The sequence below is a fragment of the Onychomys torridus genome, chromosome 19 (assembly GCF_903995425.1).
Source record: "Onychomys torridus chromosome 19, mOncTor1.1, whole genome shotgun sequence".
Lineage (NCBI taxonomy): Eukaryota > Metazoa > Chordata > Mammalia > Rodentia > Cricetidae > Onychomys > Onychomys torridus.
This window is the reverse complement of record NC_050461.1, coordinates 22,680,731-22,703,887: the sequence shown is the minus strand read 5'-3', so window position 1 is coordinate 22,703,887 and position 23,157 is coordinate 22,680,731. Positions and strand designations below refer to the sequence as shown.

The window sequence follows — 23,157 nt, the reverse complement described above, 5'->3', positions numbered from 1 at the left end:
CCTAATTATATTATTGAAGTTACTAGTAGTTTAAGTTTAAAGAGTTTACATCTAAAAAATTTTAAGATACTAGAATTTCAAAATATTTAAATTTAATGAAGTTTGTTCAATTTGACAAAATCACTACCTTGATAACTACAAGTTTTCTCTCTCTCTCTCTCTCTCTCTCTCTCTCCATACACACACACACACACACACACACAACACACACACACACACACAAAGAGAGAGAGAATGAGAATAAATCAGTCCTAACTCACCCATAACAAGTTTGTAGACTTTATGTGAAGATTTACATGGTCATCTTCTCCATGATGCTGTGAAGCATTCCATGGGTCACTGACTTTTTCAACCTTCCTCAACAACTATAACTCAGAAACTTGTGTAATGAAAATATATATTATTTGATTTATTCCTAATTTTTGCTACCCAACACATGTATTTAGTTTATAGTCATTACTACGGTAATTTTCTTTTTGGTAACTCTGCAATGCTTAGTAGCAGATGTTTTAAGTTACTTCTCATATATATCTATGTATATTATATATTTATATACTATTTTATGACCATATTACAGCAGAATATGTTTTTCTTTGCTGCAAAAGCAAGTAGCCTAGAGATATTTCTGGGAAACAAATTTTCTTAGGTTCTCTGGCAATGACCGAAGGTTTTCCATTGTTTTCCTGTCTTTCAGCAAGCTCCATTGCTAAGATTGGCTCAGATCCTCTGAAGTTTGTAAATGATGCTGTGGAAGAAACCACTGACTGGATCTATGGCTTCTTTTCTTTGCTATCTGACATCATCTCATCTGAAGGTGATGAGGAAGATGAGGATGCAGATGAAGACATTGATAAAGGTACCCAGGGCACAGAGTTGTATCTAACACCTATGACTGGGAACTGGGCACACTTGACATTGGCTAGCCGAGGGTTTAGCCCAAAGGAGCACTTGGGCAGGCTAAACTAAAATGGATACATGTCTGAGTACAAAAAGCACTTCAATAAGCTGCCAAATAGAGTAAATCGCTCTCCATTTGGCTTTAATCTTATAGTTTATCTGCCATTATGGAAAAGATATTAAAATTAAATGCTGCTATTAGAGTGGCATTATTGCAGGGATTCTTAATACAAATAACTATAAAACCACAACAGATTATGCACTTACATGTTTATTTGAGACAAAGTAGCTATTTTTCAAGTTCATGTGTAGGAGGATTGAAACAAAAATATTAAAACCAACAATCATGTGTTTTGTACAAGTAAGCCATAGTAATAGTGACATGGCAGTAACCAATCTTAATAAAAGCCCAATCAAAACATACAGTGATGGAATCAAATGGGGATATAGAATGGAAAGATACATTTTAAATATTACACAAGTTAGCAGCTCACATATAATGAATTCAAGTAAATGGGAGAACAAGCTGTATATAGATTGGCATCTAGAGGGTTTACAAAGGAGAAAGTACAGTGATCCAGTCTGTTAAATGAAATTAAAGAAAATGGTTACTCGTACTCATCCAAGATTATGTATTCAGTCTTACCCAACAGGAAAATTCTGACTATTGGAAACCCTTTTATGACTTTGTCTGAATTTATTTCTGTTTTGGCCCTGTGAGAAGTGACAATAAATAGAGAAAATTGAAATTAATATGATGCATGAGCTATAATGCAGTAACTTGGAGCACTGCTGCAATTTTATTAAACTCATAAAATGAAACCATCTTAGGTGAATATATATAAACAAAGCATGTACTTTGGAATTTAGGTAGCAAAGTATGCAAAAATCATGACTATTAAAAGCAATAGCTTGCAAAAAATGAGTAAATAGCAAAACATGAGTAAATGACAAATCCCTGCTACCAGTTATGCTAATTTTCTATTTTTTCTTGGTTTAGGAGAAATAGAAGAACCTCCCTTGAAAAGAAAAGGTTGGTTTGTTCATTTTCCAGTGTTTTCTTCCATATGCATATGTGAAAATATATATATTATTGATTTTGGGCATGACTTAGATGCTTCACACTTGTATTGTTACTTAACATGTTTCTTATATACAGATTTGTTTAACAAGAGTTATGTAAAGCTCATAATTAGAAAGAACTGCTGACCTCCTAGTGAGCTCATCCAAATATTTTTCAGTTGCTATTTTAGTGGAGGTCAGTGCATTTGTATACCTCTGTCTGTATATGGACCAATGTAGATTGGGATGTCTTCAGTGACAGAGAATTCTGTAGCTGTGAAAATGGTCCAGAAATTGTTGATGCCCATGTGTACTTTTATTATAATCAGATTTACTGAGTGTAAAATTTATGCTCTTTGCTTTTCATATTTTATGGTCAATATTTTGTATCTCAGGTAATGACAATGATATATAATAGCCATCACAGTGTGGATCATGTGGTCTTGAGTGACAAGTCATATCAGCAAATGTATACATTGGTCATTCCCAAGGGAAGAAGTTGCCTGGGATGTATGGGAACGATGTAGAGCATTTCCTTGTAGGGAAAGGTAGGGCATCCATCAGTGACTGAACAAAGGAGCAGCATGCTTCAGGGAATAGTGGTATATCTTTGAAACAAGTTGCCTCAAAGGACCAAAGACTTTTCCAACCAAGCACAGAAAACATCTCTGAAAATGCTGATGAAAACCAAGGCTACCAACCCAAGTATACTTGATGTGAGTGGAAACCAGGCACTGCTTGATTCTACTGTGGTTATTAAGTTGCCAATGCACATACGTATTAGAATACCCTTGACTTATTTACTCAGTATAAGTTACTCTCCAAAGATCAGTAAGGATTCAACAGTGGGACTGAATGTAATCAATATATCCAGTCCAGACTTAGGTGTGAGTGAGCTGGCTGAGCAGGTGGTCAATGCCATACTAGTTGGAGGAAAATTAGAATCTCTGATTAATACCACAATAAAAAGAACTGAGCTAGTGAGGTTCCAGTGTGGCAAAGCCATCCTGATACAAATGTGGTTTTGAAGTGCTGAGGAGAAAGGAAATTATTCTGACCTCTAAAGGAAGGATGAGAACTGAAAAATTCATGTCAGAATTCAGTTTTCAAGTTCAGGCTTTGAAATTCTAGATTGATATGTAAACTTTGTGAGGACAACAGGGTCTTTTCAAGGCTGATATTTAATAGCTACTGATTAGGACAGAGTCAACCTTCAACCAACAAGTTGAAATTATATGTCATGAACATGTCTATTTTAATTGTATGTGGAGAGAGAATATCCAGTGGAAAAGTTATTTTTATTAACAAATTGAATTACCAAACATATCAAAAAGTCATATTCTACCCATATATAAAATTCTTTGCTTTTTAGTTAAATGTCTCTCCTTTCTGACTTGACTTTCATATTGTAATTAATTTAAACATTCATTTTTGTAAAATTATCAGCATACAGCAAAGATCCATAAAGTTATTTAAATGTTTTTCCTCCCCTCACTGCCTTGAATCCTCAAGTCACCAACAAAAATCTACCCAGTAATGGTTTAGGATACTTTCCCAAACTTTAGTAAAAGCATTAATCAGGACAATCTAAGGGATTTATATACCATATTTCCTAATATTTTGAAGTATTCCATATTCAAAAGTAGGAAGATAATTGACTTTAAATTCAGGTCATTTTTTAGTAGCCCAGAATGATAATATCCTGACATGGACCAATTGATTTCTACCCATCTAAATGACTGTCCATTAACACGCTTTCCAATTCATATGTATTCACTATTTATCCATTATTTTGCTTAACCCAGACCACAATGTATTTTTTTTTTACTTCCCTGTGTCTTCCTAAGACATCTTATATAAATCATTGTATTTCTATTTGCCCTTATGTTTCTGATCTTACCAAAGTAAAAAAAGAATTCTATCACTCTGTTATTTATGGGTGAATCTTGCAATTATAATTTGATGTAGAATAATGGTCCAGTCAGCTAATATCAAGGTTACCAAGATTGATTATTAAACAGGCTATTAAAATGGATGAAATTTTTGGATACTATTTTGTGGTTTGTGTTTCTATGTATAAATAAATACACCTTAGGGCATTTCATGTAGTACCTAGTATCTTTATGTGCTTGTTGCATATTTATTTTCAACTTTCCAGTTTTAAAATATTTTGTGCTTTTACAAAACACTCCATAATGACCATTCCAGTTACTAATTCATGAGAAAATTATTTTTATCATATAGTTCTCTAAAAGAATTACCTAGGAAAGTCAGATATTATATAAAGTTACATTTTCTGTTCTTTGCTTGTCCAGTACTATATATGGAGCAGTTGTCTCACACAGGAGTGTGAACTGTGGACATGTTCACACCACCTTACTTTCTAAGAAGCATGCAGTTGTGGAGGGCTGGAAAGGATAAGTGCCATGCACACGCTTTCTTAAAACTTGTCTGCCTGAATATATTCTAATATTTATAATAGCAGTAGATCAACTTTGCGAGATAAAGAAATATCTTTTGGTATATTTCCAATTTTCAAGAGTGTCAACCAAAAATCGTTTAAGATGAGGGCCTCTGGCTCTGTGTAATGTGTCTATTGGGTACATGAGAGGTGTGGTTCTTATATAATTTGATGTTCTGGAGTCAGTGACCTTGTACAGTCATGTGTGAGAAGCAATGATGTCTCTTTTAAAAATGTATTTTTTCTTATTAAGCTGAAAACACATTTAAAAATGACTCTTCAAAATTAGAATTTCAAACATTTTATTTTTTAGTTATTTTCAAAACTCATTCTTAGAAAACCTTAAAATACAGGTACTTTGAAACAGCCAAAGCAGGAAAGTTTATTGACACTAATAATATTCCAGGTAAATGGAAAGATTTTTAAGGACAACCAACTTTAAAACAGGTGTTGAAGATGGAGGGGAGGAGAGAAAAACAGTCAAAAGACATGTGTTAAGTAAATCTATGAATGCCACATTTCTCTAACTCCTATAGATTAGTTCTATATTGTTCAAAATGAAATAAGACCGACCTTATCAAATTTTATTATGAAATATTTGATCTAATTAGGAAGAAAACCTCCTCTTAATTCACATAGTACAACACTGTTCTTGTTGTCTTTGGAATAATGACAAAATAATTATGCATTATCTGTAGAAACATTATGTGTACATATGAATATGTAACTACAATGTTATATATCATAATCTTATTATTTATGAGGTTATTCTCCTAGTCAAAACAAATAAAATTGTATGCTGTCAGCTAGATAAATAAACTTATGCAAATGTATCATGATAATTATCAAAAGTGTTTTGACTATTTGTTTTACTATTTAAACATGTACAATTATTCCCCCAAGTAAAATATCGAGGTTTGATGTCCCTTATACATATATTACAGAAAATCCTATGATGTCTGTATGTATGTAGGTATATATGTATGTATGTAGTAAGACAGAGTCTCACTCTATAACCCTGGCTGGCTTGAAACTCACAGAGACCTCCAGGCCTCTGCTTCCCAAGTGCTGAGAGTAAAGATATGCACCCTCATGCCCAGTTGCTAACTTTTTGTTTTGTTTGCTTTGTTTTGTTTTTTGAGACAGGGTTTCTCTGTGTAGCTTTGCACCTTTCCTGGAACTCACTTAGTAGCCCAGGCTGGCCTCGAACTCACAGAGATCCACCTGGCTGTGCCTCCCAAGTGCTGGGATTAAAGGTGTGCGCCACCACTGCCCAGCCCTAGTTGCTAACTTTTAACATCATACAGTTATCTTCAGAAAATAACTAAATGTGTTTATCTATGCCATATGAAATGAGAATAAGCAAAATAGCAAACAATAGAATATTGGTTTGATTTGTCTCATTTTTTAACATAATGCTATAATAAAATTACTATAGTTGATCCATATGACTTTAATATTTGTGTATTAGTGACAATGCTTAAGTATGAGTTACAAAATATATTGCTTTCTCATTTCTTTGAAATTTTACATCAAAATATTTGTAATTAAAACCAAGTTAAATTACATATATATGTGTGTGGTTTTACAAAACATAAAATTAATTTGAGCAATACTTTTCAACAAAAAATAGGTTTTGCCCATTAGCTAAAATGTTGTTATCTCTAATAAATAATCATCAACTCCAAAAATAAGGTTAAATACAGTTAAAGAAAACATATTAAATAATTACAAGAGAACACACAATAGTGTTAAAAATTCACAATACATTTATTTCCATTTCTGAGAATATTATAAAAGGTTCATTTGTGTGAAAGTATTAGACATATCTGTTAATTGAAGAGATGGATATAGTTGCCCTGTTTCCAAATATTCACAAAATAAGTAATTCTGGAGGCAGTCATAAATATTTTTAAAATAATATAAATTTTTGGTTTTATTTCAATATAAATTTAGATGTACATAAGGATTCTTAACATCCATATTTTTAAAAGTAAGGACAAAGAATTAAATTTATTGATAAGACATATTTCATTCAAACTATAAATCCCATTCACAGTCTCATGAGCTAATTTAAAAAATATATTTCTTTTAAATTAATTCTTTAATAATTTATTTCATTTTTTAAAATTTGGGGTGTGCATTTGTGCACGTGTGTGTATGTGTATGTGTGTGTGTGTGTGTGTGTGTGTGTGTGTGTGTGTGTGTGCATGTGAGTGCATATGTCCTCGAAGACAAGAAAAGGGTTTTCAATCCCCGAGAGATGGATGGAGTAACAAGTGATTATGGGCTGGCTGGTGTGGGTGCTGGGAACTGAAATAGATCCCTGTGTAAAAGCAGTTAATACTAACTGCTGATTAATCTCTTTAGCTGCTTAAAGTCTAAATTTAAAGCCCCATTAGTCTCATAAGGAAATGGCATTTGATATAATTTCATTTTAAATAGAAAATTGTGAAGATTTATAATACATTCTTATATCTGGAGGTTAATATAAGATGGTATGATAATATATGCAAATAAATCTAAAATTGTTATTATATATAGTTTATTATAAAATTTATGATGTAATTTTTTAAAATTCCAAGAACAAACCTATACTGGCATTGAACAAAACTTTTTGGTGAGTAGAATGAAAACATAATTATGAAAAAATTTCCAAATGTTAAAAAGTAATATTAAAATTACACTTAAAAATGTAGTATATAACATTTGGAGAGCATCAGCTAAATTTTAAAGGTAGCACAGTTTATTTTTATTTCATTTACATTTTAATTTTTGGAAATTTTTGAGATAAGTTCTCATTTTTAGCTCAGATTATCCTTCAATACACTGTGTAGTTGAGGATGACCTCCTGGGATACCTCCATGATGTTCAGGTTGTAGGCATGTGGCAACACCTTCTTCTAACTGAAATTTTATTTTAAATGTCAACAATTAAAATAATCTTTAAGTTACAACACAATCATGGAGAATTTGAATAGTGTCTTCTAAATATAATGCTGTTTTTAAATGTGTTCTAAAACTGAAAATAAAACAAAAAGAGAAGATGACCACAGAGGCACATAGGTATTTAGCTTCCTGGATGACCTTAGAGAGCTGAGTAGGAACAAATCACAGAGGCCTCATATTGTACTACACTGTGCTGTCTCCTCATACAGAGTCGCTATCACAGAGCACTGACATCCTTTCTGTGATTAAGCTAGTCATCAAATTTAAGGTTAAATTTTATTTTTCAGTTTTTTTAATATTCCAAGCAATGTGTTAGGTGGGATAGACCATTTATGTGTTTGCTTATAGTATCTTCAAAAGTTGATGTGGGAAATTTCTGAAAATTTTCAATGGCTACAGTGAAATTTTTGTATGTTGTTACAAATGGACAAGTGTGCCTTACACATCACTAGTCCATTAAAACACAGCACATTTTATTAACTAGCACTTTATTGTCAAAATGTCCCCAAAAGACCATGTTGAAGAGATTAAAGAATAAATGGGCAAAGTAGATTGTAGCCGAGATAATGCCTTTACAGTGTTGTATGGTTGACATTGGTGAGATGAAGGATTCATCTTATTGGATTATTTTTAGACAACTAAATTTTAATCCTTTCATTATTCAGAAATTCTCTAAGTCATAGTTAAAACCATGCCCAGTGATACAGATACATGTTAGGGAGAGCGTATGGGGAGAAGGGAAAAGAAGGATCCAGTCATCACAAGGCATAGGCCTCTTAGTAATTCTCCATATTTCTCAAAACTAAAGTATGGGCTTATAGCTAACTTACAGAAGTTTCTCAGATTCCCATACTAATATTTAAGGTTTTACTGACTGGACTAGGTAAACAGTCACAAAATATACTTCTTTAGCATGTTTATTTTTAAATTTTTGTACTAACATTTCTAAGTACAATAAAATGGAAACATTTATCTCCCCTTTTCAGTTCATTCTTACTAAACCTTTGTCTATAATAAGTCTGTACATCAGAGGGATTATTATACCATATATGTCCTTTCAAATATTTAATTTTAGAAGATAATGATAGTCTTTTATCAAGAAGTTATGTTTTATAACGCCTTTTCCTGACGTCTAGCTTTAAAGTTGAGAAAGGATAATTGTAGTCTTTCAAAGCTAAGCACGTTCAGAGTTCTGTAAAGGAAAAAGCGGTCTTCGCTTTTAGGAGCACAGTGACCTTACGGATTACACACATATCTTCTGCATTCAGAGAAGGCACCACTAGCCCCCAAACTTATGTATCACTTCTGTTTTTCCTGTACCTTTTGCTTTTCTCACTGATGTAACCAAATACCTGACAAAAGTCAGCTCAAGGAGGGAAGGATTTATTTTGATTAAAATGGAAAGTGATGCAGTTTACCAGTAGGAAAGGCATAATGGTAGGAGTTTGAGGTGGCTGGTCACATTGCATCAACAGTGAGGAAACATAAAGACACCTAAATAAGTTACATTTTCTTTAGCGCTGTGAAATGTCCTATAGCCCCTCAGAATGAACAGAGCTATCCAATAAGCTAAAACTTAACTCATTCATTTTTCTTTTTTACTTGATTGATATCCACAATAGTTCTTTTCAGCCAGAGTGTGTGAGGAAGATCTGGAAAATACCAGCACTATAAAAAGTCAAGGCATTAGGGTTAGAGTATCTAGAAAGCTGCATCACAATATTGGTACTAAGACAGACAGACAAGTTAATTTGCCAAGACCTTTATTGTGCCAATCTTTACTGCAAGACTCTCAGTTTATATTTGATTGAACGTTGTCAGAAATCTGATAAACCAAAAAAGAAGGTAGAATAGAAAGGTGACTACATTCGTTAAAATCCAAGACTCTGCCCTAGAGCATTATGAAATAGCTACTTCTAAATCAAAGCTCAGCTGTGTAAGTGCATGTTGTTCCTCAGACTGTGTCTAGAAGTTAGTGTTTGCCTCCTTTTATCTTAACACTGATGCGATCTCTAACCCCAGGAGGACAAAGTCAAGACAACTATGGCAAGCTGTAAATGAAGAGAGAAAGAGGGTAAGAAATTTGAGGCAAGAGAAACACTTATGAGAAAACAAGTAACTTTTCCAGGTACTTGCAGATATAATCAGCTGTGAGTGTCAGAATTAAAGGATGTGTTAATTCTTTTGTGGGGGGCAAAACTAATTCCAGTTCAAATTGACTTGGATGAAAAGATCTTCATTGGATCCAGAGATGGAGCCTGCAGGTTGTGAAGCTGAAACAGCTTCTAGAATGGTGTGGACATATTTTGTAATAAACAAATCTCTTTCGTAAAGAACATTGTTTTCATACTTGGTGTTCTTAGTGATCACACAGGCTTTTTCCCTTTGTGCAGTTATGGTCAGCAGAATTCTGTGGTCCAGACCATTTTATCTCATGACTCAAGAGATGAACCTTCTTTATTTTCCTCAAATGTTTCTCCTAAGAAACTGCTGTATATTCACATTGATCTGGACTGAGTAACACGCTCTTGTTGGATCTGACCAGTTGGCAAAAACAAGACAAAATAACAATAACAAGAGATGCAACACCTACTCTGTGAAAGCCTGGGATTACCTTCAGAAGTAGAGGACAGAGGACAGGGTAGCATCCCATGAACCACCTGTGTAGAAAGATGGGAATGCTGTGGTAATAATGCTTTCTCTAGAAAGCTGCAGATGTTCACAGGTGTTGTTAATTATCTCAGACTTCCTGCTACGTTGGATTTATGAAATCAAAATCCCAAGGCAGAGTCTTAAATAGATTCCTCAGGGAGTGAGAGAGGGAATAGATGAAGATAGGGTACTAAAAACAATTGGTAAGGCTATGGTTTTCATTGGTTACCAAGATGCCCTAAAATTGTCTACATTTATAGTTAGAGAAAACAACTCAAACCTGCTAGGCTTTTTCTTTCAAATATGCATATTTCATAACATATGAATTATATATAATGATAAATATGCTTTATAAAATTTAATATAAATAACTATGAATGTACCCTATCTCTTCAATTAAAGAATTTAAACATCTTTCAGTATGTTTGTGCGTCTTCCATAGGGTAAAAACCACAACAGTCTGAGTCATTCTGTAGACAAGAGATTTTCTGTAACTTGAAGCCAATGATAAGAAGCACTGGGAATAAGTGTTTTGTTTGCATATTGTAAGAACTGTGTATACATTTACTGAGAGGAAAAAAAAAACCAAGATGAATGAATGATAACATAGAAGTTAAAATGATATTGATGTCACATTGGCCAAGTTCACTGGAATTAATGGTATGAGGTGCCCTTCAATTGAACATTTCAAAAGTTTAAACGTGATCGAGATAAGCCACAGTGAACAGAACTAGGAGGTGTTTCTACAACATTACCTGTGTACTTCTTTATGCTACAGTTAAGTCAATTAACATTTATGATTCTCAGTTCTCAGACCTATGAAACAAAGGTGTTTGATTTTCTGATAAACAGTTCCAATTCCATTCCAGCAATGATGCTTTCTGACTCTGAGTGAATCATTAAAGACTTTACCAATAGTTTCATCCAGAACAAATCCTCACACTGCAAAGTATGGACCATGACCAACAATTTGGGCATCATCTGGAAGCTATTGAGAAATCTGCATACATCTAGGCTCACTGAATGACAATCTGAATTTTAAGAAGATCCCCAGACTGTTGAGAAACATTGATCTGGACAATAGTTGCCACTCTTGACAGTACTTCTAATGTTTCCTGCGAGCTTATTTAAATTGTAGATTCCCCATGTTTCCTCACTGTGGGAAATGAACTGATTCAATTTAGGCTGTAGCTCAAGAATGTGTTTTAAAATCTCCCTAGATGATTCTTAAATATAGCCACATTGATCTGCTATAGGGTATCATCAATTTTATGAAGCACATATACTAACCCAGGCAGAAATTCATCCATATCTCTCAACTCCATCAGTGTTTATCTAATAAACATTATTTTTTGTAACCACTTCTGTCTGGTGGGTTTGTTGCATGTGGTATTTCATTTTATGGATGAAGAAAATAAACCCTATAGTGGAAAAATGCATTAACCTCAGATCATAGATTTTATGAGAAAAACAAGTGATCAGGTGGTATTTCAATAATTTTAAATTTGAAAATGTGTGTAAAAACCATTAGCATGCAATGGTGAGACAATTGTTTTTTCCTGAAAACGTTTAGCTTAACTTACAAAGTAATGAAATGCAACAAAATAAGACCCAAATTATTTTACATTTGTAAATTTGAACATCACTGAAAAAAATTCTCTGGGATATTTGCCTACCACTGTTTCTAGTATCTGCCCACTTAATTACAGACAATGGTGATTTAAAAAAATAAGGTCTTTCTATGCTCTTTATTTTGGTATACTTTCTTGAAAAGTAATATTTGATACAGTTGAAAATATTTCACAAAAATAGATACCAGTACATATTTTGCTGTATTTGTTATAAACACTGAGATTTCTGAAAAGTGGTTCCCCTTAGAATTACTTGGTTGATATTAAATAAATAGCTAGATTTGCTTAGTCATTTATTAAAATTAATCCTTAATGTCCTAATAAAAATTGGGCAAGTCTTACATATAGTTAGTCTATGTTCCCATGAATAAGTAGTTCAATAGTAAAAGGAGAAAAAGTTTAAGAAAGTATTTTTATCTCATCTAATTCTTGAGAGCTATTATTAAAACAACTATAAAAACATTCTTTGAAAATTTCTATCTTCAAAACAATTTAACTAATTTTTGTCACCTTGATTCACGATAGTTGCTTTGGTAACAGAGCAATCTTTCAAAATTTGAGTCTGTCATTTAGGAAATCTTGAATTATTATCACTTTGAATTTATTAACAGTGTGTCAATATCATAAAGGGTACATATTTTAATTTGGCAATAAAAGACTCAGACAAGATTAATATATAGGACTCCCAAAAGCTTTGGTATGATCATAAAGAGGAAAAATAATTTATTATAAGCAAAAATGTGTGAAATATGAGAAAATAACTTAGAAAATGGACTATAAATATGATAGTTTTAAAGAATCATTTAGTACAATTTATTTTCACTAATTCAGGTTCCATTTCCTGCCACATTATCACTTTTGTTACCCATGGGCTCAATTATTCTAAGTTCTGAGAAGCCAAGATTAAAAACCTTAGAAAATCTACTGACCTGATGATTGCCATTGGTATTGAGCTCAGATAGGTTTGTTCAGAGTCAACAAAACAGCCTGAGCAGGAATGAGGGCCATATCAATGAAGTGGATTGTCATTTTAGATTTATAAATTTTCAAAGATTCTAACTATTGGTTAATTTGATATTTTAATGGGACCTGCAGCATATATCATGGGAAGCTGAAAGTTACTCAGTACACCTCAAAGTCACACCTTCAGCCAGGCACAGGTTCACTGAAATCTATATTTATTTTCTTAGATTAATAGTATAGATACTTTTACCAAATGCAGACATTTTACAATTTCTACATAAAAAAACATGCATGTGAATATTATTAGGTCAATGTGAAGGTAGAAGGCACTGAAATATTTTACTCAGCTCTAGGACATGTTAATAAAACACATATACTAGTAATAAAATCCAGAGCACAAAGAAAAATACAAATTTGGGATGTGGTTGGAATTTATTGTTCCTTTAAGCTTGGTCAATAGACATACCTAATTTAAAATCTTGTCTCTGTTTTTTATGTTTATTTTTCTTTACTGTTGAAGTAGACATGATGTTTTTTTAACATTTATTGTAAATTTACTGTAACTATAGTATTACATCAAATTATATGTCCTTGATTTTATTAACATTGACCTATTGCTTGTACCATAAAAATGTTAAAATTCCATACTTTGGGAATTTTTTTGAAAAAGTGCTTAAGTTTACTTTCAGTTACTTTATTTTACAGTCATAAATGTAAAATTTTGTAACATTTCTCAGCATTTGAAATATATACATATATAGAATAAATTTGTATATCCCTTAACTTTTCTCAGTTTTATACTAATATAATATAAATGTATATATTACAAATAACAAGAAAAGTTACAGAACACACACACACACACACACACACACACACACACATATATATATATATATATATATATATATATAGAGAGAGAGAGAGAGAGAGAGAGAGAGAGAGAGAGAGAGAGAGAGAGAGCTGTGGCTCAAACCAAGCACTAACTATATAACCCAGGTACATCTCCAATACTAACATCTGTTTTGAAAAGCAAGTTTGCTCTTAAGAAAAATTTTCAACTTTAGTTAGTTGTTAAATTGCTTTAAAATTTATCATGAATAGGTAAGATATTATCTATTACTGTACTACTCCCTTTGATTTCAAAGATTACTCTTTCTCACATAGTATATCTATCAAGCTATTACTTACTGTACATTGCTCAATCTGTTAGTTATTGAAATTTTATTGTGAAACAAAATAGACATAATTGTGCCATCATCAAGTATACTACTTAATAAAAAACAAAGACAATTTTATCAGGGTAACAGAAGGCAATCACATGATGATCACTTAATGTCAGGTGATACCCTTTACATTTTGACTCATTTTAATTCTTGAGGAAGTCTGTGATGTAGATTTGTTGTTATTTTGTTATTTTCTTCTTTTATGGATGAGGAAATAAAATTCACATAGCAATGATCAGAATCAGATTTTAATTGTGCATATTGACTCCAGTGTTAATTATCTTCAACAGTTAGCTGTATTTAATGAATGCCAGGAATTAAAATATTTTTATGGAGATTCTTTTAATAGATTTCTGTGTCTACATTTTCTTATTAAAATGCATTTTAAAATTACATTAGAATACCAAAGACTTATAACATCTTTCATATGAAGATTATTATCTTTAGATTATTGCAATCATGAAGTAATAAGTAATCTAAAACCAAGACTAATTTGTATTTATTCTCAGCACTCTAATTAATTATTGTGTCTGTTTTATCTATTTTCTGTCAGTTTGAAATCTCTCATAATGTTTGACATTATTCAGTAGAAAAAAATCTGATTGAAGACAGTACATTTTGTCATTTCCATTAAATAACATAATACCAAAACTAGAGTTTAAATATTCTAGTTCTTTAATTTAATTCATGAATATGTGAAGTTATTATGTTTTTTATAATTTATTTAGAGTGAGAGTGTACACAGAAATGTAAGTCAAACAATGGCTCTTTTCTTCCTTTTTCATTGTCACTTGTACTTCACCGTAAAAAGCCAGAAAAGAGTTTGAGAGCAATCCAAAGGAGTATAGGAATTAGGAGAAGAGAACATTCCCTCTATGAATGTCACCATGCCTTTCTCTGACAGCATTTCTGACCAAGGGAAACATTAATAGAAAACCTATTGTCAGCACTACCAGTGACCTAGTAGAACAAAAGGTCATCTTTCACTGCTTCTTAATTGTAGTGGGTAGCTATTCCAGCTTTATCCTGGAAGTTCCAACCCCCCTTGAGGCTTCAGTAATGGTCATGCCTACAAGGCAGGGCTGAGAGAGGATGCTGAAGATCCAAGTTCCAGATGCAGGGCTCTCTTGGTTCCTGGACCTAGATTGGGAGGTAGACCAAGCAGAGCGACATACCTTTCCCAGACCCTGCAACCTAACTATCCATTCATTTGTGAGTTATGCTACTAAATAAACCTCACTTTTTACTAAGTCGAGTGGCCTTAATAATTTCACCAATACTTAATCCATTGAAATAATGGCCATTCTTTTTGCATATCACCTTATTTTATGCTACAGCAATCTCAAAATTGGATAGTTATATACCTGAGTTGAAATACGTTGACTTTTTTAAGCCTACTAGACCACAGAGTCTAGTACTTTCCAATTACAAAGGAGGATTATGTTCTGACCTTGTGCTGAAAATGAACACCTTTTCAAAGGCACTTGATATTTATCTAATTCTAAAACCCTTAAATTTGGAAGGGATTAATTACTTCCCCAACTTTCCTTTCTGTTCCTTATGAACTTATTATAAACTGTTCCTGAAAGAGTGTCATCATTTTAAATATGATTTTGAGCAATTGTGCATCAATATCATGGCATACAATGTAAAAGCATTGACATGTCTACAGAAATTGATAAATAACTAAATGGGCATATTAATAACATACAGGGGTTTTCTTCTTTGAAGAAGAAAGATAAAAATCATAGGGCATCAAGTTCTTACTTGTAATGCCTGGAATCTTTTAAATTAAAATTTCCAGTAACCTACAAATAGTTCTTGGCTGGAAAGTGCAGTTGAAGGCAATGAATCAGACATGACCTGTGCAAAAGATGTGTTCATGAAATCTAAATTGGTAACCTGTTATTACTCAGTAAACAAGAGCCTGCATGAGTAAGGAGACAGATTGGCATGCTCTGTAGAGGCTTTAGTGTATCTTCTGACAGTTGACAGCCACAGGCAGTAATACTTGTGTTGTGACCCAATCCCCAATGAGAATGCTGCCCAGCAATAAAGTGGCAGAGAGATGTTTAGGTTTTCCTTGAGTTTGAATAATGATATACCTGTCTTTGTCCTTTGTGAGCCAAGAAACATAGGTACAGGTAGACCAATACTAACTTACCTGTAATGTGTGGGGATGCCTTAAAAATACACTATCACGTTTAATTGAACTCGAATCCACAAATTTGGTTGATGTTGTTCTACAAAAAAGAAAAATAAAATCTGACTAAGAATGTCATCATTATCCATCTTTGCACTAATACCTTCTAGGAACAACAAACACCCCGGGAAATGACTTCTTTTATCTATTTGAAAACTATTTAAAATATTTGACATTTCAATTTGTTGCAGTGACTTAAGTTATACCAAGTTCCAATCTTCTGAACAGCTTCTATTGATTTGGGTAAGACAAAGGGAGCAGGAAGTTGACTGAGAAGAAGTTCAAATTTGTTTTTAATCAGGTCATTTGGAAAGTTTTCCCTCTGTGATTGCTGTAAGATTTAAAATGGGACATTTTCCCCCTAACCTGTGAAGCATGATCTTTTGTCACCCACACATGCCATTTAAACCCTTCTAACTAGTCAAATTCTGAACGTTAAAAGGGAAATCTTCAAATTAATTTTAATAGTATTTAATGCAATATCCCACTCAGAGCTCAAATAAAGAAAGCCAATGAGAGGATTATGAAGCCCCATTATATGTTGAGACATTTCTTCTTAGGCATCTGCTTGTGCTTAAAGAGAAGAAGGAAGGAAAGCCACATTTTGCCCTCTCCAGAAAAACTCAGATTTCTTACCAAAGTTCTCCAGTGGACCTAGAGAAATCACTCAAGCTACTCAGACTCTGCTTAAGATTGGCTGATTATTGATGGTTTCAACAACATTTACTACAACTTTCAACAACTCCTAGATAGTGGTTTGTTTGTTTGTTTTTTTCACATAATTTGGTACAGTGATCTACCTAAATTGACTCATTAATACAACCACAGGGGGGAGACCCCAACTTATTGTTTGGATCATTGAAGGTCTTGGGATGAAAAACCCAGAGCCAGATATTGGGATAAAAGCTGAAAGATCAGAGAAACAGAAAAAGTCACAGCCACCACCTACTACCTCACCGACTTCATGAATCCTCTGACTGAAATCCTCTGAGTCTTCACCCAAAAGGATCTCAGCTAAACTTTGTTAGTTCCTGTTTCCTCACATCTTATATACCTTTCTCTGCCCTTCTGTCACTTTCTGGGATTAAAGGCATGTGGGATTAAAGGTGTGTGCTCTTTTTCCAGTGTGGCCTTGAACTCACAGAGATCCTAATGGATTTCTGCCTCCCAAGTGATAGGATTAAGGGTATTACCACCACTGCCTGACCCCTATGTCTAATCTAGTAGCTGGCTCTATCCTCTGATCCTCATGCAAGTTTATTAGGGTACACAATATATCACCACACCAACTAGCATCATTGCAAACGTGATTAATATAAACATCATTAAAGAGATGCTTTATTTTCTAAACTGACTCTTCATCCCTTTTATTCTTATAAAAAGTGTTAATTTGGACTTGCCACATAAGTCTGTACACAGATGTCTGTCAATGAAGTCAAAATATTGATGATGCATGTTATGTTTGTATATGATACTGCTTATTGTGTATATTTAGAGTAGTGATTCTCAAAGAGGGTTCATTTTGTGTGAAAGGAAACATTTCCAGATACTTAAAGATTGTATTCATTGTCACAATTAAAAGATATATATGGCACTACTAGTATCAATTAGATAGAGACCAGGGATGCTGCTAAAAAAATATCCTTGAATGCACAGAATCACCCCACAGCATGACCAGACCATATACACCTAATTTAAGATCACAGTACCAAACTGAGAAATGTTTCTGTGGAGTTGAATATGGAGGCATTAAGGAAATAAACAGAACTGGGAAAGCCAGGCAGATAGAAATGCTCTTTCATTTGTCCCTGTGCCTTGCAGACTAATTTTTTCAGAGGTATCAATGAACTTGTAGTCTCGTCGGCTCTGTATCACCATATTCAAAGTCACAATGAGATGAGGGTGGACAAATGGCATTGTGCATATTAAAATGATGGATTAAAGGTAGAAATTGAGGGAAGACCTTCACAGGTGTGCGTATCTGGTTAGAAGAGGAATGAATATCATTCGCTGTCTTTTTACAGGATATTGAAAGTTTTTGCATGGCTTGTCTGGATATAGTAGACTTCTAAAATATAAAAAAGAAAATACCAAATAACAGATAGGAATTTTAAATATGTACATTAATTACTGTCATGTCTGACCAGCTGCCAAAAACCAAATTAAACAAATAAACATCATGGGCCTTCTTAAAGAAAGCACATGACATCTAAGGATGAGTAATCTTTTGGAAATAGCAATAACAATTTTCAGATCTTCATGTCAAATTTACTTTTTTTCCAAATTCACTGTGAATTTAGAATTAACCTCATTTCCTAAGGCTTTGCAATGTATATACATATATATTATTATATTTTATAATGAAGCTGCCTGCAAATTGAATAAACTCGTGAAAATCTCATATTTAAAAAATGCAGCTAACTATGAAATGTACTATATATGATTGTCATAATTGTTGCTTAAATACAATGTCAGATGCCACTTATAAACGTATTTTGGCATCAACAACTCTAGGATATACTTTCTGTTAATGGCTATGGTTCACATCATAAATTCTTAATTAAACATGAAAAAAACTAAGTCTTCATTAATATCTAAATGAAATTCATACTAAAGATTCTCAGTTTACATTGAGAGTAAAGTTAAGGACAGAGTTTGTGATCATTTTCTGGAAACGGTGACAGGTATCTTTGTCAGTGTAAATTCTCACTTTTTAAAATGACTGATTTTGAGACGATTCTAGTTTGTCCTATATTACCATAAAGAAATAATTTTATGTGGTAATTACTAACAAACATCTTTCAGACTACAGCAAGTGATGGATCAGCCTGCCTCCATCATGGCCTTGAAAGTCGTCTTATGGTAAAGACAAGCTAGGCTTATCCCTGCCTGTTCTGGGAAATGACAATCATGCCTTTGTTTCAAAACCATCTTGCACCACTACATTTGTCTCAAAAGGATGTTATGACCTCTTGCTACTTTGATCGCCTTGTGACCACCTTGTAACCATGTCTTTTTTCAAGAGGTCATTATGACTAACTTGGTAGCTTATGTTCTGCTGCTGTAACCCTGGCTATTTTGACTGTCAAATCTCTCATTTAGAAACTCCCTACCCCTAAGCTATACAAAAAAAAAAAAAAAAAAAAAAAAAAAAGTTTTCCTCACTTCCAGTACTGGCCTTTTAAACCCCACCTTAAGGGGAGGTAGTCCATGTACATGAGTAAAAAAAGCTTGCTTTAATTTATTTGGCCGAGATGATTTGGGTCAGTGGTCTTTCTCCTTCCATCTTTGGGATTAACGCAAGCTCATTAGATAATTTCATGTTTTGTTATGGAATTTAAAAGTTTAGGTCACTGGTAGGGTTTATATTGTATACTTTTTCAAGTTTTAAAACTATATATTCTTTGTTTCTATAGAAATACACAAAGAAAAGGCTGAAAAGCAGGAGAAACCTGAGAAGAAAATACAAACTAAAGGTATAAGTTTCATTTTATACTGGTACTGCTGCTACTCCTGTGTCTCCTCCTCCTGCTCCTCTTCCTTTTCCTTCTCCTCCTCCTCCCCACTTCCTCGTTTTTCTCCCCCTTCTCCTCCTCCACCTTCTTCTCCCCACCACTTCCTCCTCTTCACTCTCCTTTTGAAGAGGTACCCATTTTTTTGGTACATTCATATGGAAGCAAAAATATTTTTATGTTTAAGAATTTTTACTTTAAACTTTTTGATATTAGGTGCATCTATTCTTTCTTCTCCAGTTAAATTCCAGATATGAGTGTCTGAGTAACGTTCAATGATAGAAATCAAACCAACTTCAATATTGGTGGAAATATTTACTTTTAATGTTTTTTCCTTAATAAATACCAGTATATTATTTTACTTAACATACATTTTTTTTCTTTTTATCATTTCCTATAATGATTCAGAGTTCACATTTTAAGCATGAATTTGACATGCTTTCATAATCATTGGATCAGATGTGTAGAATTCTTAGTTTATGTCACTGGAATACCCTGGCCCCATGCTCTCTTCACAACCTCAAGGGGTAGATAGACTGTGACAACATGAAAATTAATAGTCTGTTCTTCCAGTCTGAATCCAAGACTATGACCATGCAACAGAAGCACTTCAGTAAGGGCCAATACTTCCTTGCTCATTTGATGAGTGTTACTTTTCTGGGGGAATCTATGAAGCCACGAGACTTTAAATAAACTTATAGCCAGCAATGGCATGCAACAGGGACAAATTTCTCAACATCACCATGTTTTGCACATGGGCAGTTATATATAATTTTGGATGTTCTAAGGGTTAAAAAAATTCTTTCCATTGTCATACTTATAGGATACAGAGAAAAATAATAAAATAATTTCCCTGAAATAAAAATTAATTGTTGGAAAAGGTGGGTATGTTGCCAAGTAGAAGAATGCTTGCATATATAGCATCTGTAGAAATCTGAATTCCAATTACCTAAACATCCCATATGCAAGATTAAACAAAGCAAATGTAGTTATATATTTATTATATTAAAAACTACCTAATGTAAAAATTAGCTGTCACATGTAGCATATTGGAAAACATTTAAGATTTTAAACACTAGGAGCCCTTATTAGCTTACAATAGCATGTTTATCTATGTTAAGATGTCTAAATTATAAATATATGTTATGTCTTAATCTCCCTATGAGATTATGGGGCCCAATAACATTGAAATTATCACATTCATTCCCTGGTCCCCATAAACTTGTAACAATATCATAATACAAAATACGTTTGGTCCAACTTCAAAATTTCACATTGTCTATCACAGTCTTAACAATGTTTAAAAGTCTAAAGTTCATAGTCTCTTCTGAGATCACACAATTTCTTAATTATAATCTCTTGAAAATCAAAATCAAAAAGCAGATCACATAATTCCAAAATATAATGGCACAGAATGTACATTATTATTCCAAAATGTAGGGAAGGGAGCATTGTGAGCATACTGGACCAAAGTGAAATGGAAAACTATCTGAGCAAACACCAAAGTCTGGATCTCCATGTCTGACATCAACATGCTTTTCAGATCTCCAACTCTGTTTAGCTTTGTTGACTGAAACACACTTATTTCTCTTGGGCTAGTTTCATTCCCTGTTAGGACCTCTCCTCATAGGTTTTCTATGACTCTGGAATTTCTAAACTCTTGGGGTCTCCAATGCAATCCAGGCTTCAACTTCACAGCTTCACACTATGGCCTTTATAAGCCTCCATTCAGGGACACTCCTGACACATGTCTGGCCTCAGCAGCTTTCCTTAAGCATGGAGGAAAATCCCCTAACCCATTTCTTTTATCCTTAACTCTAAAGTCAGAACCACATGGCCAAAGCTGCCAAGTTTAGCAGCTTGCTGGGGCTCCAACATGGCCCCTTCATTCAATTATAGCTTCACCAGCTTTCTGTTTTTAATTGTTATTTTCACTGTCTGAACTAAGCTGTCCTTGAACCTGCTCTATAAATCAGGCTGGGCTCAATCTCAGGGATCTGCCAGCCTCTGCCTTCCCAGAGCTTGGATTAAAGACATACACCACCACACCTGGCTCTAAACTTTTCTTTAGTTCTTTTTCACAGGTTAGAAACTTAGCCAGGTGGGATCTTACTCTGGGGTCACCACTCCCGTTATTCCAGTTTTTAGTCCCTTTATCTCCTTGAACATAGGACTTAGCTCCACTCCACTTTGTGGTGTTCTTTTTCTTCTCATTTTTCCTTGCTCAGCCTGTTCCCTTTCATTATAAATCTTCATCAGATTTAACGCTAATAACTACAAAACAGAGTCTATCCTAGGCTGTTTTAAGATTTCCTCTGCTAATGGAATTAATCCAAAACTCTTCACTTTAGTCTCACTCAGATTCTTTGGACAGGGTAAAATGCAGCCAATTCCTTCACCAAAATATCACAAGACCAGTCTCTAAGCCACATACTAACATTTTCCTCCACTGAAACCTCTTGATGCCCACAGTTCATCAAATCACACTCAGCACCACTGTTTTTCATGCTCCTACTAGTATGGCCCATTAAGTAGTACTTAAAGCATTCCACTGCTTTCCTAACCCTAGCTCCCAAAGTCCATATTACTCCAAACAAAAACATGGTCAGGCCTAACACAACAATAACCCACTCATGCTATCAACTTCTGTCTTAGTTAGGGTTCTCATTGCTGTGAAGAGATACCATGACTATTACAACTCCTATAAATGATAACATTTAATTGGGGTGGCTTGCACACAGTTACAGAGGTTAAGTCCATTATCATCTTAGTGGGGAGCATGGTGTTGTACAGACGACATGGTGCTTGAAAGGTAGTTGAGAGTTCTGTATCTTGCAGGAAACAGGAAGTCTACTGAAACACTGGGCAGTATTGCGAGCATAGGAAACCTCAAAGCCCACCGCCACAGTGATACAGTTCCTCTAACAAGGCCATACCTACTTCAACAAGGCCATACCTCTAATAGTGCCACTCCCTATGAGATTATGGGAACCAATTACATTGAAACTACCTACCATAATTTATTTACTTATATTTGTTTGATGTGTCCAGATAATCCTTTAGATATTAAATATGTGGCCATAATTTTTAAATTCGAGATTGTTCAGTCAAAATTTATACAATAAAGCATTGACACTCATTTATTTGAGATTTGTCTATGCTTGTATTTAGGGGCTAATGTCTTCTTACTGCCTATGATCCTTTTTTGGTTTTTAACTCTTCTGTCCAGGAAAATTGGACACTGCTTCTAGGCACGGATTGACTAGGGGAAGCATAACTGAACTGGCTAATTCTCTCTGCCTTAATTTAAAGAGAAACTCCTCTGGTTCCACTTGGTCTGCATCTCCACAGCTTTATTTTGCAGACTCCTTTGTAATTTAGCAGCAAGTCTGCTAGAGTGAGTATGGTGATGCTAATGGAAACATTTGCATTTTGGACCTAGCTCCCCAAATCCTGCTATCAAAGTCTTTAAGCAGTGGGCTGTGGAGAGGGTTTATTAAACCACTGAGTCTCCTGTAATTAAAAGAGTGGATTTGGCTGAAGTTTAAAATAAATTTCTCAAAGCCTGTGCTGGAGATTAGTCATCTGAATTTATATCTTGA

General features: G+C 33.8%; 1 protein-coding gene across 1 annotated transcript in view; it reads left to right on the top strand.

The window, feature by feature from the left end:
* Nucleotides 1-23,157, top strand: part of Trdn (triadin) — a 124,495-nt gene that overhangs the window by 71,494 nt on the left and 29,844 nt on the right. Inside the window, exons 3-5 of the mRNA XM_036169278.1 lie at nucleotides 695-856; nucleotides 1,898-1,930; nucleotides 19,460-19,519. Of these exons, the coding sequence (XP_036025171.1) occupies nucleotides 695-856; nucleotides 1,898-1,930; nucleotides 19,460-19,519 (255 nt within the window). The remainder of the gene's footprint in view (nucleotides 1-694; nucleotides 857-1,897; nucleotides 1,931-19,459; nucleotides 19,520-23,157) is intronic.